Source organism: Oratosquilla oratoria, chromosome 24, assembly GCF_046742065.1.
Source record: "Oratosquilla oratoria isolate Oo_2021 chromosome 24, ASM4674206v1, whole genome shotgun sequence".
Classification (NCBI taxonomy): domain Eukaryota; kingdom Metazoa; phylum Arthropoda; class Malacostraca; order Stomatopoda; family Squillidae; genus Oratosquilla; species Oratosquilla oratoria.
In genome coordinates this window covers 59106224-59126494 of record NC_134800.1, presented here as the reverse complement: position 1 = coordinate 59126494, position 20271 = coordinate 59106224, and the positions used below count along the sequence as shown (strand labels likewise).

General features: G+C 35.8%; 1 protein-coding gene across 3 annotated transcripts in view; it reads right to left on the bottom strand.

Annotated features, from left to right (window-relative positions):
- Atac3 (Ada2a-containing complex component 3) overlaps positions 1 to 8062 on the bottom strand; it is a 40780-nt gene extending 32718 nt beyond the window's left edge. For 2 of the 3 annotated variants that reach the window (XM_076208232.1, XM_076208231.1), the window contains exons 1-3: positions 7881 to 8027; positions 1298 to 1490; positions 757 to 983 (exon numbers count right to left, since the gene is read on the bottom strand). In XM_076208232.1, the coding sequence (XP_076064347.1) occupies positions 757 to 983; positions 1298 to 1490; positions 7881 to 7958 (498 nt within the window). In that variant the 5' untranslated portion in view covers positions 7959 to 8027. Of the gene's footprint in view, positions 1 to 756; positions 984 to 1297; positions 1491 to 7880 lie in introns of all 3 variants that reach the window. The other variant, XM_076208233.1, reaches the window with a different exon arrangement.
- Positions 8063 to 20271: the final 12209 nt, after the last annotated feature.

Below are 20271 nucleotides of genomic sequence, written 5' to 3'. Positions count from 1 at the left end.
TGGATGAAATTAGGATATAAGGAGAGCTAACAGAAGAATGAGAGTGCATTAAGCAGTGATGCCTGTGACTTTCAACTCCAGGGCCTGAAAAACTCTTACCAACAGTTTTCACAAATTGTTTTTCTTAAACTTATGATGCAATATATGATACAGAAGAGTTTATGAATTTATCCTTTTCATTACAAGTCTATATTCTTATCCAGTGTAATTTAATTATCTATCTATATACACATATATTTAAAAAACCCATCCAAAAACTCATTCAAATGTGACCCTAAATACTTAAAGGTCTCCCCTTCCTCCAGCCTCTCATCTATACGACCAATCTTTTTACATCTGCTCTAAACTGCACCACATCCATGAACATTTAATAATATAATTAATAGGATTCTAGTTTAAGTCTTCCTCTCAGACCCTCTTATACCTTGAATTTTCATAGGAGATAAATACAGACTGGGGGATCCCAAAGCAGCAGTCTTCACATACAAAAATGGAGCCTGAGGAGATGCGTGCCACTAACAAGCACAGAGAGTGTGAAGAGAAAAGAAAAACAAAAGGAAAGAGAAAGGACAGCCAAGAAAAATGAAGAAAAGATGAAAGTGATGGAAGTTAAAGCTAGAGCACAGAGGGGGTATTTTGGATAAAAGAGTAATATTTAATTTTCTTACATGTTACACAGTCATCCCTCTTTTTGAATAAAATTTACAACAAATTTAATTTTCTAGTGATACTTTTTAAGTCTAACTCCTTCATTACCCCTTCTGAAGAAAATGGTGCTCCAATAGCCATCAATCTTCGTACTTGACTGGTGTCACCTACACGTGCAGCAAGTAACAGTTTCTTGCCTAGATCTGTTAAGGTGACCACATGGGTCTGGTCTCGTTCATATGCTGTCTTCTGCTCTTCATTCCTACCATTTCCATTACTACTACAGCTGCTATTACTACCACTGTTAATAGTTTGTGAGCCTGATTTTCCTGGTCCTATGGAGAAAGCATTATGATAAACTGAGATATTCATTTATATAGTCTAATAATAAAGAAAATTTGCTAAATGCCTTATTAACTAAGAATAATCAACTGACTATGGAATAATCAAAAACAGATTCTGTTCAGATTAATGTCACATGATTATATTTATCCAAGTTGTTGACTTCAGACAGAAGTGTTCTGATGAATGAAAACCTCCATTCACTTGGTTCAGTCTTATCTTATTGAATTCATCTAGCCTTAAGCTTAACAAAGCGTATAACGTAGCCTACAGTATGTCGCCACATTGAAACAATATTTTCACTTACCTTTAAGGTGGACCACAGATTTGAGGTTATTCTGGTCAATGCAAAGTTGGGGCGTGTTGAGGACAACACGAGAAGATTGTGAAGCTTGTGCTGCTGTAGATGATTCATTGTTATTACTCCCGACACCAGTGATGGCCCAGCCACTTGATAACAGCAACTTTGCAAATTTGTCAAGCCCATTTTTGTCTGTTATCTGTAAATATCAGTGATACAATGATATAAAGATTAATCAATTAGTGACAATTCCATATATTGCAAGTACTGTATATATATTTATACAGATGTCTGAAAGTTTTGATATCATCTTCAAATAGAATAACATGGAAAAAAGTCAATGCAATGAAAAAAAAGAGTACTTTCTCAAGTACTATTCAAAGATGAAACAAGGAAACTATGTTGTTTGAATGACCATTCCTGTGACAAAAAGGGTACAATATGATATCTTATAGGATAATGATCATACTAGTCTTACTTGGACGACATCAATGCATGTTTAACAAACTTCCTACATGGGAGAAAATGTAGAGCACCTCAGAACAACTCTATGGGAAACCAAAAGACTGTATAGAACAACAGCGTATTCAAGGAAGCAATACTATCACCAGTGATAGTTTCTAGTACTGGTCATGCTAGTGGGAGGAGGGCCATGGACAAATGTGAAATTTGAGTCTTTACCGTATTTTCCGGCGTATAGCGCGCGACTTTTTTCCGTTGGAAGGGCCTAAAAATGGGGGGTGCGCATTATCTACGGCCTACGATGAAAATTCTGCGGCTGTGTGTGTAATTTTTTTTCACAACAACGTGACGATGTTGGCCGTCACAAAGTCGGGACGACACACTTCTCCGTGACGTTCTGTGAGAACAAGAAGAAGAGCCATGGTGACATGAAAGAATACGCCAGCATGGGCTCTATAAATATTTGGTATATGTAAGATCTATCGAATCTTCTTTTTCATGTTTAAGTAGGCCTAAACACCATGAAACATGATCAATATTCATGATATTTGCCCATGTTCACAGGATCCTAGTTTGAATTTTTATGTTGGTTTTGTTGCTTCACTTTAGGTATGGTACAAATTCCATTGCGGCCGTTCATAAACTCGTGTCAAACACCTGAACACAACACCCTCTTTCGGGAGTTATATTAACTAAATGTCACCTCGATGAGAGACTCCTATTTCACCACTGTCATTACAGGTTCAAAGCTAAAACGAAACAGTCTGTAGTTTGTTTCAGTATTAAATAAAAAATGGTAAAGACGAATTATTTCCTTAGATATAAAATGAAAATTTTCTGTAAAAATCCCGAATTTTTTCTGTATATTTTACTTTCAATAAACTTTTTTTAGATCACATTTCCTACAAACTATTTAAGCTACAAAGTAATAAGGGACCAACGCACAACATGAGTCATATACCGGTACATGTAATTCCGACTTTTTCTTAGTTGTGTCCTGATTGATGCCTAAACTGACACTTGATTTAGTGACAAATCAACAGATTTCCCAGTGGTGGCTCTAGCTAATGAAAAATACTTCTCCATGTAACCTCGTTCACATGATACTAAGTAATTAATCGCCGTTATTTCATTGGTTTATTTTTACTAACATTAATTATCGTTGTCTATGCAAATATTTGGGATCCGGAAAACAGCACTGGCACCAACATTATGAACGTTGGCCGTTTTAGCTCACCCGGAATATGCTAGATCAGGGCCGAGATTGACAGTTCTATTGCCAATCTAGCCTACACTAAACACCCTCTTGCGAGAGTTTGTTAAACTAAACGTCACTTCAGTAAAGACACTATTGAACCGAAACATAGTTTGTTGCTGCATGGCGATAAAAACTTGTACATGGTGATAAAAACTTGTAAGATGAATTATTCCCTCAGGATAGTAAATTAAACATTTTCTGTAAAAATCCGAAATTTTTCATGTACATTTTGTATTCAATAAACTTTTCATGGCTCAAATTTCCCACAAAACAATGGACCAATGCAAGCAGGAGTCGCATACATGCAGTTCACAAGCTTTAGCCACCAGTGACTTTTCCTGGCATGCGTGTTATACGTCGGTGCGCGCTATCTGTGTACTATCCCATTATAACCCGATGCGCATTTTAAGCCGGAAAATACGGTAAGTGGTTCGGTGGGTGCTCTTCCCATTGATTTTTCCACCAGCCTATCAGAGCAGACTGGAGAATGGGGTAGAAATTCAATGCAGGCAGAGGGGTGAGAAAATTACATGGAGCTGATACTGCATCCCAAACTGTCTTTCTTGTTGTCAGGAATGTTGACATGGGACAGTCTCAAGTATAAGAACATTGTATAAGCCACAAAATGGAACTCATGAATCAATGGATGGCAATAGAGGGTGGAAAAAACTAGAACATTGCATTAAGGGAGCGTAGCTAGCAAACTTCTGATACATGTGCAAATTTTAGGTAAACATTTCAAAAGAATCTCTATGATGGTGGCAACACTCATACAAAGTTATACAACTATTTCGTTTCTATTTTTATATACAGCATAAAATAGATAACATATTGGCAATCCCACTGCATGAAAAACATTGTGTATATTGAAATAGTGTCAACATTTCTATAGCTATTTCGTTTTTTGCTACAGAATTGTATTTATGGAGATATTTGGCAACTCCTTCCACCACCATACCCCACAAAGACATTGGAGAGGGCACTAGTACTCTTGAAAATGTCAAAGGTGACATCGCTCCTGGTGCTCTCACTGTATGCAACAATTTTGATTCCTTGCCCTGTATTGTTGCTGTGATCATGGAAAAATGAACAAGAAACAAGAGAATGAAGTGGCAGAATATAGAGAGGGCCCATGAATGCCTGAAATAAAAACAAGAAGGAAAAAAGAAAGAGGAGAAAAGCAGCAGAGTTGCACCCAGCACTCTGCAAGCATTTACTAGCCCTGCCCACTTTACAACTCCTCCACCCATGCCACACCACTCACCCTCACCTCACCAGTAAAGAGGAAATTGGAGATTTGCTATACACTGCAACCATCAAACAAATGGTTGCAAAAATTTAAATCCCCCCATCCTATAAAGTTTATGTTTTTGTTCTTTGTTGTAATATCTTCGGTTGTTCTTTATGGATTTTTGTAATTTTTCTTTCAATTGAAAGAAAACATCATGCTCTTTATTTTCTACAGAAACAAATAAATTTGAATAAATTTTTTTTTAATGAAAACTGAATTTTGCAGCATTTTTGAATTATTCAGAGAAACAAATTAATAAAAAAAAAATCAGGGGTATTAGATTGAAAAAATGTATTAAAAAATATTTGTTCCCCAGACTCTAAGCTTTTATTTCATACCAAGCTGAGTGATGTGGAAGGATTTTCCATTAAGTAATTAGAGCTTCACTAGAGCTCACTATATCTTCATTAAATATTCACTATGCCCTATTTATATACATGGGAGGAACACAATACCCTGAGGAATTACATACTAATGTAAGGGGTATTTATACCTATATTCATTAAACACATACTTGAAAAAAAAAAATAATAATAATAAATAAATAAAAAATAAAATCACCTACTCTATAAAGCAATGCGACATTCCCTTAATCAGTGATGATAATTAAGGAAGATGATGATGCACAGAAAATAAGGTGTAATAATAATTTTTGCCTTTGAGTTTCACTAAATGGAATACCCAGAGACCTACAGTGGCTCACATCACTAATCAGAACTTCCCACAGATCTTTCTAGGGCAGTGGCTGGTAACTCTCACAGCTACAAGAGCCATTTTTCTTCAAAGTTTAATAAAAAGTTTGTGCTATCGGAGCCACAATATAAAAAAAATAAGTTCAGATTAGGAAAGACATTCTACAAATAATAATTAATGGCTACAGATCTTTTCAAAGTTGAATACACACACACACACAATATATATACATATACACACACAATTTTGCCAGAAATGTTTTACAAATTTACAGAACATGACATCTTTGTTTTGATAGAATAATTATTTTGTAAAAAAAACTTCTAGAGCCACACAAATGGACTGAAAGAGCTACAGGTTGCTGACCACTGCTCTAGGGGAAAACTCTGGACTGCTGTTGGTTGTCCTGCTGTGGGCCTGCATCAAAATATCATTCACATGTATTCCCTTGCCCCCCCCCCCCCATCCCCTACCCCTTCTCTAGTGTCTTGTTCAGAGTTCTCTATATTATGAAGGAAGGTCTTTGGGTTTTCCTCCTGGTGTGTAGAAATCTCAAGAATCCTTCAACAGATTTAGGCGAATTAGATGTACTGAAAACCTTTTGGTACTGGTGGTGAAGATGCTTTGCATCTTTACCAAGTTGTTCTTTAGTAGTCCTACTGAGGTTGTGATGGGTACAAATGGGAAACTTGTCACAGTGTACACCTTGGCATATTTAAAGTACCTCTTTTCTATAGGTTGATAGGGGACTCACAGATTCTGTATGTACTTCATAATCAGCATGCTGTTATTACCTGTTTCTTATACTGACTGGTAGAACTATTTGCTTCTTTTGAAGTACCCATCTTCATATGAATTTTTCTCTCCCATGAGTACAGAGTTGATTTATTGCAGTTTACAGTTTCAACTTTGTTGATTTAGATCAAGTTCCCACTTTATTTCTTGCTTTTTCAGTCAGTGGCTTTGCTGTTGAAACAGTGTTCACAAACCTTTTATTTTCTGAACAAATTAACTCGTTCTTTTTCTGGTTTTGTTCATGGTGGATGACATTAGGTTGTGGTCAGAATCATTTTTTAGATGTCTTAATTATCTATCACTTCATGCTTGTTTGTGAAAAATAAATCAAGAACATTATTTCTTCTACTTGGCTTGTTGGACAGGGAGGGTCACTGAAAAGCTGGCACCACCTGGGTCCTCCCACTGTCCAAGCAGGTATGGTCAACAATTACACACCATAGTTGCCTATAGTGACCACTTGCACAGCTTTGTAATTTGTAGTGAGATGACAAGGTGTTCAGAAATACTCATAAAGACTTTGCTTTGGTCTTTATGTCATCCTTCTATTTCTCTGTGGCCATTTGATGGTTGGAAAACTGAAGTTGCTAGTGATCAAGATATCTTGAAGAGGGGCTACCATATTCTCCACTGCTGTTTTCAGCATTGTCAATGCATCAAACAACTTGTTTGTGACATCTGTAAATTTACGGTGGGCAGGGTGCAGGGATGACCCGTCATCCAGGAGGTGCTCAGATGAGAGGAAGGGTGGGAGGGGTGTGGAGTGTATTTAGGGATGAAATGGGTGGGAGTGTTTTTATGCCTTTCCCTTTTTGGCTACCTCCCTTGGAAGGGGAAAAAAGCCTTGGTATATGTATGTATGTACTGATAACTTTTGTGGGGCTCCAGTTTTCTCTCTCCATTCGAGTACATGAGTAGGACCTCTGTACTTGGTGATAATCACCACCATTTCACTACATACTTTGCCTTCTCTGGTATCTGCCCTACATACCACATCATCATGCAGGGCACTTTCTGCATACAGATTTTTTTTTAAAGATTCTATCAAATAAGGAATACTCCTCCATTTATAAAGTGGCACCTTACTTTTGTTGAACTTTAAAGTCTTAAACTGATATTTGGACCACCTTGGGGTATATTTCAGTTGGCAGCTGCCTTTGTTTGTTACAACAGCAATCCTATATGTCCATGGGTCAAGGGCTTTGACAAGGGTAATGCATGCAAGGTCATCATATTAAGACAGCAGGGCAGGACTAGTAGTAATGGAATTCAATTGGACAAATTTATATTCAAGAAGAAAAGAGGCAAAAACTGTCTTACCAATGGGACTTAGTAACAATGTAGTGAACACTGAAACTAATGGCTATTTCAAAAGATTTGATAATTTTATGGGTGGAGATAATCATAATAGGTAGTAAATAACTTAATAAGTAATGATCACGGAATAGCATAGTCACTAGTATAAGCCTTGTGATCTCTTCCAGTCCTTCATTCTTTAATCTCTTTGTAATCATATCCATAAAATAGAATAAATCTTCCTTGATGTGACTCTCCAAGGAATACCAATTACATATGGTAGTTATCAAACAGAATTTTGAGAAAGCAATATTTTAAAAGAATATTAAGACGTGCAATGCAAGTGTTCATTTAATCTCGTCTTATAAAAATAAAGGAATACTTCTACAATTGCTTAGTTTCGTTCATCATCCAGTACTTGCACACTAGGTACACATTAATTTGTCAACATACAAACACTTCAAAGGTAACTAATGGTGGACCTATTGATGTTTCAATTTTTGGTATACCCAACTTTTACCATGTCGAATATTTTATTTTCACTACATTATTCATTGTTGACACAATATACATTAAAGCAAGGATATTCAGGCAAAAATGTAAAAGACTTTAGGTGAGTTTAACATTTATAAAATCCGAACAGGAAACAATCAACACAATTTCTCCGTGTCTTTCCTTGCCATAGATAGTTTCATCTATCCAAATACTCCCACTCCCAGTATAAAGTAAACAGGAAGTCGAAGTCCGCCATATTGAACGGAAATGGTGCAAGCACTAATATTTATATTACTTACTTGATTAGTATAGCATGTATCGATTCTTGTACATCTACTTACAATTATTTGAGGTTTGTTGTTTTCAATTTTATCCATATTACATCCTTGTACTGCCAAATAAAACTTAATTCTCCATCCCGGAAACTTCCCGAGTGATTTTCAGCCTTAACAGAGGAACGAAGGACAGCGCTAGAATCGAATTGTTATCCCTGTAAATATAGTGGAAATATATTATGTAGTGTGTAGATTTTAATGAAACTACCCTCATAAGAGTTTCTTCAAAGGTATTTGTGTTCTCTTCTTAAGCTTAAATTTCAAAGTTAACTAATATTGCATTCCCTGGAAATAGTTGAATAGGCTGCATACCGCCTATCATGTCTCACGGTTCTTTATCTACTCTTCTTATAGCATATAAATTCAAATTTCCTGTAAGTAAATTTTATTATCATATAGCGTTTCGGTAATAAGATAAATAGAATGCCTCAATTTATCATCATGTTACAGGCAGTGTTGCCATTGCAACGAATTTTTAGTTAATTTTTTTCAGCAACAATTTAGTGGATGAAATATTTTCGTGATAGCGAAAAGCGATATAAAAATGTGATCGACTGGTGTCCTTTCTCTATTCTTTAAGCAGGATTGTCTGAAAGACCATTACAAAAATACTCACCGATGTATATAATGAATCTTAAAACTGTCACTAAACCATTTACAGGAAAAAAAAAAAAAATGTCAGCAGAAATAGAAGGAAACTCCCTACGCCTGTCCCTGACACTTCATCAATCTGTAATGTTTATAATAGCCTACACACATACACACACACACACACACACACACACTTCAACGAATGGACGGCTTAGAAGACGTTCTGAAGAAAAGTGAAGTCTGTGGATCCCAACGCAAAGAGAAGTGCCTAGTGTTTTTGCAGGGTGGGGGGGAAATTGCTCGTGGAGTAGTGGGAACGTAGGGAAAGAGGAAAAGGGGAGGGATTACTGAGGGAAATGGAAGGAAATGAGGAGGGAGTAGACTTTGACCAGCCAGACAAGCGGAAGGTAAACAAAAGACTTAGCGAGGATCAAATGTCTAATAAAAATGTAAAGATTAGAAGTATAGAGAGGAGCAATACAGAAGAAAGTGACGAGAATATGTTCCAGGGATTTAAAGAGGGTGGGGGGGACACAACCCCCCCCCCCCGACTGATAAGACTAGAGGAGAGAGTTGATAAGGTGATCGAGGACTTGGAGCGTAAGTTAGGTAACGTAGACTCCATTTTTCAAAGAATTGAAAGGTTGGAACAACTAGAGAAGGCTAACAGAAACTTAACTGAAGAAATAGAGGACCTAAAAAGACAGTTAGGAAATGTAAAGGAGGAGAATGAGAAATTGAAGAAGAATAGTAATGAAAACAGAGAGAAACTAGCTACAGAAGCTAAAAATTGGAGAATAACTCAAGAAGGGAATAAGGTTTCATTCACTGACATAGTCAAACAGCAATTGAAAGAACATAATGAAGACTCAGTTATTAAAGTGATGAGACAGAAGGAGAATATAGTAAGAGAATTAGCTGACAAAAAGAAATGTATAATTATATTAGGAATGGAAGAGAAACATAACCCAGATAGAACTGCAAGAATCAAGGAGGAAAATGAAAGAGTAAGCAGTTTATTAAAATTAGTCCAGGAAGATGAACCAGAAATTATAAAGGAAATTGAGGAAAAATTCAGACTCGGAAAATATAGTACAGATAAGACCAGACCAATTAAGATTAAATTCAGGTCACAAACAACAGCAGAGAAAATTCTATCCAAGACAGGGAAACTAGCAACAAATGATCAATATAAAAAGGTATGGATAAAAAGAGAAATGAATAAGGAGGAAAGAGAGGCAGAAAAGCAGAAAAGAATTGAAGCTAAGGCAAAAAACGAGGAAAGAACGGAGTCAGAGAAAGAGAGATTCTATTGGAGAGTAGTGAACATGAAAATAAAGCAGTTCGACATACTAAAGAAAAACATAAGGGAAACAGAGAATACAATGGAAGTGGCAGAAAACTAAGAGTGTCTTACACAAATATAGATGGATTGATAACAGGATTGAATGAACTGAATGATTATTTGAAAGAAAAAGAACCGGACATAATGGGAATTGTAGAAACAAAATTAAAAGGCCCACTACCACCCAACAGTGTAGGACATGATACATACAATTATTGGATTAGAAACAGAGAGAAAAAACAAGGGGGTGGAGTTATGTTCCTGACTAAGAAGGATATAAACGTGAAAGGTGTCATATATGGAAAGAATACAGTAGAGATGATCATGATAGAAGTGGAAGACCGAGATAAGAAGAGCAGAAAATTTGTGATCAATTATGTGCCTCCGAAAACAGCCTCATGGGAGGAGAGTGAACATAAAAGTATGTTAGAGGACACAAAGATAGCATTAACTAAAATAATGGAAGACGGAGGAAGAATAGTTATGATGGGCGACTTTAATTGCAAAGAAATCTGCTGGGAAGAAATGACAGTAAAGAGTGGTGATGACTCATGGGGAAATGCTCTACTTGAGATGATTACTGACCATTCAATGACACAATGGATACAAGAGAACACTAGGTATAGAAATGAAGAAGAACCATCGAGGCTAGACTTAATAATTACATCTGAACCTAGAATAGTGGACAAGATTGAATATAAAACACCAATAGGTAAAAGTGACCACATATTGATTGAACTGGAACTTAATGAAGAAAAATATATGAAAAGAAATGAACAATATAGAAAAGGAAGAATGATGTATGAAAAAACAAACTTTGATAGAATAAGAGAATTCTTCCAACAAGAAAACTGGGAAGAAATATACAAAGAAGAAACAACAGTGGAAGAGAAATGGAATATTTTGACAAAAATTTACAAAAAAGGAGTGGAAAAGTATGTCCCAAGACAAAAACAAGAAAAAGAATATGTAAAATGCTGGTACAACAAAAGTTGTAGGGAGTTAAAGGACAAAAGAGACAAAGCCTGGACCAGATGGAAAAAAGACAGAAGACCTGAAAAATGGAAAATATATACTGGTTATAGAAATGAATATGTACAAAAGTGCAGAGAGGAAAAAAGAAAATATGAAAAAGATGTTATAGAAAAGTGTAAAGATCAACCAAAACTATTCTACAGATTTGTAAACAATAAACTGAAAAACAAACAAGACTTAGAGAAATTAAGACAAGGAGGAGTTGAATACACTGAGGAAATGGAAATGGCAGAAATTATGAACAAACATTTTAAATCAGTGTTTACAAGGGAAAATATACAACCTGAAGAGATTGAGTGGAAGGAAAAAGTCCCCCAAATGGAAGAAATAGAAGTAACAAAGAATGAAATATTGACACACTTGGGTAATTTTGATGTCAGAAAATCGCATGGGCCAGATGAAATAGCAAACTGGATTCTGAAAGAATGCAGGAATGAACTGGCAGACAAAATACATAGCATAATAAGCAGTTCCTTAAAAGAAGGAAAAGTTCCAGAAGATTGGAAAAAAGCAAATATAGTACCTATATATAAAGGAGGAAATAAAGAAGAACCTACCAACTATAGACCAGTCTCTCTAACAAGTACAATAGCAAAAATATGTGAAAGAATTATCAAAAGTAGATGGGTAAAATACTTGGAAAAAAACAACGTACTAAATCCAAGGCAATTTGGATTCAGACAAGGACGATCATGCGTCACCAATTTAATATGTTTCTATTCAAGGCTAATAGATATAATACAAGAAAGAGATGGATGGGCTGATTGTGCATTTCTAGACCTAAAAAAAGCTTTTGACAAAGTACCACATAAGAAGTTGCTTAAGAAATTAGAATATGAAGGAGGAATACAAGGTAAATTGCTAAATTGGATGGAAGACTTTTTGCAAGAAAGAAAAATGAGAGTAGTGATAAGAGATCAGCACTCAAAATGGAATGAAGTAATAAGCGGTGTCCCGCAGGGAACAGTTCTGGCCCCAATAATGTTTGCTATATATATTAATGATATGGATGAAGGAATTGAAAGCTATATGAGCTTCTTTGCAGATGATGCAAAATTACTGAAAAGAGTGAAAACTGAAGAAGATTGTGAATCACTACAGAGAGATCTAAATAAAGTACAAGAATGGAGTAGGAAGTGGGAGATGGAGTTCAATACAAAAAAGTGTAGTATAATGGAATTTGGAAAAAGCAAAAACAGAATAACAGGATCATATAATTTGGGAAAAGAAGGAATAAAAAAAGTAGAAAATGAGAAGGACCTGGGAGTCATTGTTATGAATAATATGTCACCTGAGAAACATATAAATAAGATTTTTGGAGAAACTTATAATTTAATAAGAACAATCAAAGTGGCATTTACATACCTGGATGAAGAAATGGTGAGGAAAATCCTAATCACCCTGATAAGACCAAGATTGGAATATGCAGCAACGATATGGTCACCAAGTACAAAAAAATGTATAAAAAAACTTGAAAGAATACAAAGAGCAATTACAAAACTGGCACCAACACTCTCAAAACTATCATATGAAGAGAGACTACAAAAACTTAAACTACAGACACTAGAGCAAAGAAGAGAGAGAGGAGATTTGATAGCTATTTACAGAATCATGAAAGGCATAGAAATTACTGATAGAGAGAATCTGATAAAATGGGATGACAGAAATACAAGAGGACACGGAAAGAAAATAAAAAAAGACAGCTATAGAAGAGATTTTAAAAAGAACAGCTTTCCTCACAGAGCAATAGACAGTTGGAACAAGTTAGATGAGAAAGTGGTGTGTGCAAAAACAATACATGAATTTAAAAATAGTTTAGATAAAATGAGATATGAAGACGGGACCCCACGAGCATAGCTCCCCTTCCCGTAAAATACAACTAGGTAAATACAACTAGGTAAATACACACACACAGTTGGTAGAGCGCTGAACTGGGGAGTAGAAGTGCTCCCAGTAGCCAGTTCGAATCCTGCCCAGGGCCGAAATTATTTCGGTATCGCTGTGCCTCGGGTCGTTACTCTGACTCTCGTGGGCGGGGAGTTGGGTGTGTGTGTGTGTGCAAGGTCATAGCATTACCCATAGATTGGACCTACGAGCTCTGAGCTCTCTTCCAGGAGGGAAATAGCTGTCGATCACGAGTCCAACACGTGATCCAAAGACCAAGTGAATACACACACACACACACACACACACACACACACACACACACTTCAACGAACGGACGGCTTAGAAGACGTTCTGATGAAAATTGATGTATTGTGGATCCCAACGCAAAGAGAAGTGCCTATTGTATTTACAGGGTGGGGGGGGATTGCTCGTGAGGTAGTAGGAAAGTAGGGAAAGAGGAGAAGGGGAGGGATTACTGAGGGAAATGGAAGGAAATGAGGAAGGAGTAGACTTGGCCCAGACAGACAGGCGAAAGGTAAACAAACGGCCTCCCGACGACGATGAAATGTCTAACAAAAATGTAAAGATTAGAAGTATAGATAAGAGCAATACAGTAGAAAGCGATGAGAATATTTTCCAGGGATTTAAAGAGGGTGGGGGGGGGGCACACAAACCCCCCCCCCACCCCCGACTGACAAGACTAGAAGAGAAGGTCGATAAGATGATCGAGGACTTGGAGCGTAGGTTCGGTCATGTTAACAATATTATACGAAGGGTTGAAAAATTGGAAGAACTAGAGAATGCGAACAAAAACTTAACTGATGAAATAGAAAACCTGAAAAGACAGTTAAAAGAAGTAAAGGTGGAGAATGAGGAATTGAAGAGGAATAGTAAAGAAAACAGAGAGGGATGGAAGTCGATAAAAGAAAACAGTAAAGTTGCATTTACTGATATAATTAAACAGCAAATGAGAGAACAAACTGAAGACTCAGTTATTAAAGTGATGAGACAGAAGGAGAATATAGTAAGAGACTTAGCTGACAAAAAGAAATGTATAATTATATTAGGAATGGAAGAGAAACATAACCCAGATAGAACTTCAAGAACCAATGAGGAAAATGAAAAAGTAAGCAGTTTACTAAAATTAGTTCAGGAAGATGAACCAGAAATTATGAAGGAAATTGAGGAAAAATTCAGGCTTGGAAAGTATAGTAAAGATAAGACCAGACCAATTAAGATTAAATTCAGGTCACAAACGACGGCAGAGAATATCTTATCCAAAACAGGGAAACTAGCAACAAGTGAACAATATAAAAAGGTATGGATAAAAAGGGAAATGAATAAAGAGGAAAGAGAGGAAGAAAAGCAGAAAAGACTTGAAGCTAAGACAAAAAACGAGAACAGAACGGAGTCAGAGAAAGAGAGATTCTATTGGAGAGTAGTGAATATGAAACTAAGGCAGTTCGACATACAAGAGAAAAACAAAAGGGAAACAGAGAACACAATGGAAGTGACAGAAAACTAAGAGTGTCTTACACAAATATAGATGGATTAATAACAGGATTGAATGAGCTGAATGATTATTTGAAAGAAAAAGAACCGGACATAATGGGAATTGTAGAAACAAAATTAAAAGGCCCACTACCACCCAACAGTGTAGGACATGATGCATACAATTATTGGATTAAAAACAGAGAGAAAAAGCAAGGGGGTGGAGTTATGTTCCTGACTAAGAAGGATATAAACGTGAAAGGTGTCATATATGGAAAGAATACAGTAGAGATGATTATGATAGAAGTGGAAGACAGAGATAAGAAGAGCAGAAAATTTGTGATAAATTATGTGCCTCCAAAAACAGCCTCATGGGAGGAGAGTGAACATAAAAATATGTTAGAGGACACAAAGATAACATTAAATAAAATAATGGAAGATGGAGGAAGAATAGTTGGGCGACTTTAATTGCAAAGAAATCGGCTGGGAAGAAATGACAGTAAAGGATGGAGACGGCTCATGGAGAAACGCTCTACTTGAGATGATTACTGACCATACAATGACACAATGGATACAGGAGAACACTAGGTATAGAAATGAAGAAGAACCATCGAGACTAGACTTAATAATTACATCTGAACCTAGAATAGTGGACAAGATTGAATATAAAACACCAATAAGTAAAAGTGACCACATATTGATTGAACTGGAACTTAATGAAGAAAAATATAGGAAAAGAAATGAGCAATATAGAAAAGGAAGAATGATGTATGAAAAAACAAACTTTGATAAAATAAGAGAATTCTTTCAACAAGAAAACTGGGAAGAAATATACAAAGAAGAAACATCAGTGGAAGAGAAATGGAATATTTTGACAAAAATTTACAAAAAAGGAGTGGAAAAGTATGTCCCAAGACAAAAACAAGAAAAAGAATATGTAAAATGCTGGTACAACAAAAGTTGTAGGGAGTTAAAAGACAAAAGAGACAAAGCCTGGACCAGATGGAAAAAAGACAGAAGACCTGAAAAATGGAAAATATATACCGGTTATAGAAATGAATATGTACAAACGTGCAGAGAGGAAAAGAGAAAATATGAAAAAGATGTCATAGAAAAGTGTAAAGATCAACCAAAACTATTCTACAGATTTGTAAACAATAAACTGAAAAACAAACAAGACTTGGAGAAATTAAGACAAGAGGGAGTTGAATACACTGAGGAAATGGAAATGGCGGAAATTATGAACAAACATTTTAAATCAGTGTTTACAAGGGAGAACATACAACCTGAAGAGATTGAATGGAAAGAGAAAGTCCCCCCTATGGAAGAAATAGAAATAACAAAGAATGAAATCTTGACACACTTGAGTAATCTTGATGTCAGAAAATCGCATGGAACAGATGATATAGCAAACTGGATTCTGAAAGAATGCAGGAATGAACTGGCAGACAAAATACATAGCATACTAAACAGTTCCTTGAAAGAAGGAAAAGTTCCAGAAGATTGGAAAAAAGCAAATATAGTACCTATATATAAAGGAGGAAATAAAGAAGAACCTACAAACTATAGACCAGTCTCTCTAACAAATACAATAGCAAAAATTTGTGAAAGAATTATCAAAAGTAGATGGGTAAAATATTTAGAAAAAAACAAAGTGTTAAATCCAAGGCAATTTGGATTCAGACAAGGACGATCATGCGTCACCAATTTAATATGTTTCTATTCAAGGCTAATAGATATAATACAAGAAAGAGATGGATGGGCGGACTGTGCATTTCTAGACCTAAAGAAAGCTTTTGACAAAGTACCACATAAGAAGTTGCTTAAGAAATTAGAAACTGAAGGAGGAATACAGGGCAAACTACTAAATTGGATGGAAGACTTTTTGCAAGAAAGAAAAATGAGAGTAGTGATAAGAAACCAGCACTCAAAATGGAATGAAGTAATAAGCGGTGTTCCGCAGGGAACAGTACTGGCCCCAATAATGTTTGCTATATATATATTAATGATATGGATGAAGGAATAGAAAGCTATATGAGCTTCTTTGCAGATGATGCAAAACTACTGAAAAGAGTGAAAACTGAAGAAGATTGTGAATCACTACAGAGAGATCTTAATATAGTACAGGAATGGAGTAGGAAGTGGGAGATGGAGTTCAATACAAAAAAGTGTAGTATAATGGAATTTGGAAAAAGCAAAAACAGAATAACAGGAGTATATAATTTGGGAGAAGAAGGAATAAAAAAAGTAGCAAATGAGAAGGACCTGGGAGTCATTGTTATGAATAATATGTCACCTGAGAAACATATAAATAAGATTTTTGGAGAAACTTATAATTTCATAAAGGACAATCAAAGTTGCATTTACATACCTGGATGAAGAAATGGTGAAGAAAATCCTAATCACCCTGATAAGATCAAGATTGGAATATGCAGCAACGATATGGTCACCAAGTACAAAAAAATGTATAAAAAAAACTTGAAAGAATACAAAGAGCAATTACAAAACTGGCACCAACGCTCCCAAAACTATCATATAAAGAGAGACTAGAAAAACTTGAACTACAGACACTAGAGCAAAGAAGAGAGAGAGGAGATTTGATAACTATTTACAGAATCATGAAAGGCATAGAAATTACTGATAGAGAGAATCTGATAAAATGGGATAACAGAAATACAAGAGGACACGGAAAGAAAATAAAAAAAAGACAGCTATAGAAGAGATTTGAAAAAGAACAGCTTTCCTCACAGAGTTATAAACAGTTGGAACAAGTTAGATGAGAAAGTGGTGTGTGCAAAAACAATACATGAATTTAAAAATAGTTTAGATAAAATGAGATATGAAGACGGGACCCCACGAGCATAGCTCCCCTTCCCGTAAAATACAACTAGGTAAATACGACTAGGTAAATACACACACACACTTCAACGAACGGACGGCTTAGAAGACGTTCTGAAGAAAATTGAAGTATTGTGGATCCCAACGCAAAGAGAAGTGCCTATTGTATTTACAGGGTGGGGGTGGGGGGGAATTGCTCGTGAGGTAGTAGGAAAGTAGGGAAAGAGGAGAAGGGGAGGGATTACTGAGGGAAATGGAAGGAAATGAGGAAGGAGTAGACTTGGCCCAGACAGACAGGCGAAAGGTAAACAAAAGGCTCCCCGACGACGATGAAATGTCTAATAAAAATGTAAAGATTAGAAGTATAGATAAGAGCAATACAGTAGAAAGTGATGAGAATATTTTCCAGGGATTTAAAGAGGGTGGGGTCGGGGACACCCCCCCCCCCCCCCCCCCCGACTGACAAGACTAGAAGAGAAGGTCGATAAGACGATCGAGGACTTGGAGCGTAGGTTCGGTCATGTTAACAATATTATACGAAGGGTTGAAAAATTGGAAGAACTAGAGAATGCGAACAAAAACTTAACTGATGAAATAGAAAACCTGAAAAGACAGTTAAAAGAAGTAAAGGTGGAGAATGAGGAATTGAAGAGGAATAGTAAAGAAAACAGAGAGGGATGGAAGTCGATAAAAGAAAACAGTAAAGTTGCATTTACTGATATAATTAAACAGCAAATGAGAGAACAAACTGAAGACTCAGTTATTAAAGTGATGAGACAGAAGGAGAATATAGTAAGAGACTTAGCTGACAAAAAGAAATGTATAATTATATTAGGAATGGAAGAGAAACATAACCCAGATAGAACCTCAAGAACCAATGAGGAAAATGAAAAAGTAAGCAGTTTACTAAAATTAGTTCAGGAAGATGAACCAGAAATTATGAAGGAAATTGAGGAAAAATTCAGGCTTGGAAAGTATAGTAAAGATAAGACCAGACCAATTAAGATTAAATTCAGGTCACAAACGACGGCAGAGAATATCTTATCCAAAACAGGGAAACTAGCAACAAGTGAACAATATAAAAAGGTATGGATAAAAAGGGAAATGAATAAAGAGGAAAGAGAGGAAGAAAAGCAGAAAAGACTTGAAGCTAAGACAAAAAAACGAGAACAGAACGGAGTCAGAGAAAGAGAGATTCTATTGGAGAGTAGTGAATATGAAACTAAGGCAGTTCGACATACAAGAGAAAAACAAAAGGGAAACAGAGAACACAATGGAAGTGACAGAAAACTAAGAGTGTCTTACACAAATATAGATGGATTAATAACAGGATTGAATGAGCTGAATGATTATTTGAAAGAAAAAGAACCGGACATAATGGGAATTGTAGAAACAAAATTAAAAGGCCCACTACCACCCAACAGTGTAGGACATGATGCATATAATTATTGGATTAAAAACAGAGAGAAAAAGCAAGGGGGTGGAGTTATGTTCCTGACTAAGAAGGATATAAACGTGAAAGGTGTCATATATGGAAAGAATACAGTAGAGATGATTATGATAGAAGTGGAAGACAGGGATAAGAAGAGCAGAAAATTTGTGATAAATTATGTGCCTCCAAAAACAGCCTCATGGGAGGAGAGTGAACATAAAAGTATGTTAGAGGACACAAAGATAACATTAGATAAAATAATGGAAGATGGAGGAAGAATAGTTGGGCGACTTTAATTGCAAAGAAATCTGCTGGGAAGAAATGACAGTAAAGGGTGGAGACGACTCATGGGGAAACGCTCTACTTGAGATGATTATTGACCACACAATGACACAATGGATACAGGAGAACACCAGGTATAGAAATGAAGAAGAACCATCGAGACTAGACTTAATAATTACATCTGAACCTAGAATAGTGGACAAGATTGAATATAAAACACCAATAAGTAAAAGTGACCACATATTGATTGAACTGGAACTTAATGAAGAAAAATATAGGAAAAGAAATGAACAATATAGAAAAGGAAGATTGATGTATGAAAAAACAAACTTTGATAAAATAAGAGAATTCTTTCAACAAGAAAACTGGGAAGAAATATACAAAGAAGAAACATCAGTGGAAGAGAAATGGAATATTTTGACAAAAATTTACAAAAAAGGAGTGGAAAAGTATGTCCCAAGACAAAAACAAGAAAAAGAATATGTAAAATGCTGGTACAACAAAAGTTGTAGGGAGTTAAAAGACAAAAGAGACAAAGCCTGGACCAGATGGAAAAAAGACAGAAGACCTGAAAAATGGAAAATATATACCGGTTATAGAAATGAATATGTACAAACGTGCAGAGAGGAAAAGAGAAAATATGAAAAAGACGTCATAGAAAAATGTAAAGATCAACCAAAACTATTCTACAGATTTGTAAACAATAAACTGAAAAACAAACAGGACTTGGAGAAATTAAGACAAGAGGGAGTTGAATACACTGAGGAAATGGAAATGGCGGAAATTATGAACAAACATTTTAAATCAGTGTTTACAAGGGAGAACATACAACCTGAAGAGATTGAATGGAAAGAGAAAGTCCCCCCTATAGAAGAAATAGAAGTATCAAAGAATGAAATATTGATACACTTGAGTAATCTTGATGTCAGAAAATCGCATGGACCAGATGAAATAGCAAACTGGATTCTGAAAGAATGCAGGAATGAACTGGCAGACAAAATACATAGCATAATAAGCAGTTCCTTGAAAGAAGGAAAAGTTCCAGAAGATTGGAAAAAAGCAAATATAGTACCTATATATAAAGGAGGAAATAAAGAAGAACCTACAAACTATAGACCAGTCTCTCTAACAAGTACAATAGCAAAAATTTGTGAAAGAATGATCAAAAGTAGATGGGTAAAATACTTGGAAAAAAACAACGTACTAAATCCAAGGCAATTTGGATTCAGACAAGGACGATCATGCGTCACCAATTTAATATGTTTCTATTCAAGGCTAATAGATATAATACAAGAAAGAGATGGATGGGCTGATTGTGCATTTCTAGACCTAAAAAAAGCTTTTGACAAAGTACCACATAAGAAGTTGCTTAAGAAACTAGAATCTGAAGGAGGAATACAAGGTAAAGTACTAAATTGGATGGAAGACTTTTTGCAAGAAAGAAAAATGAGAGT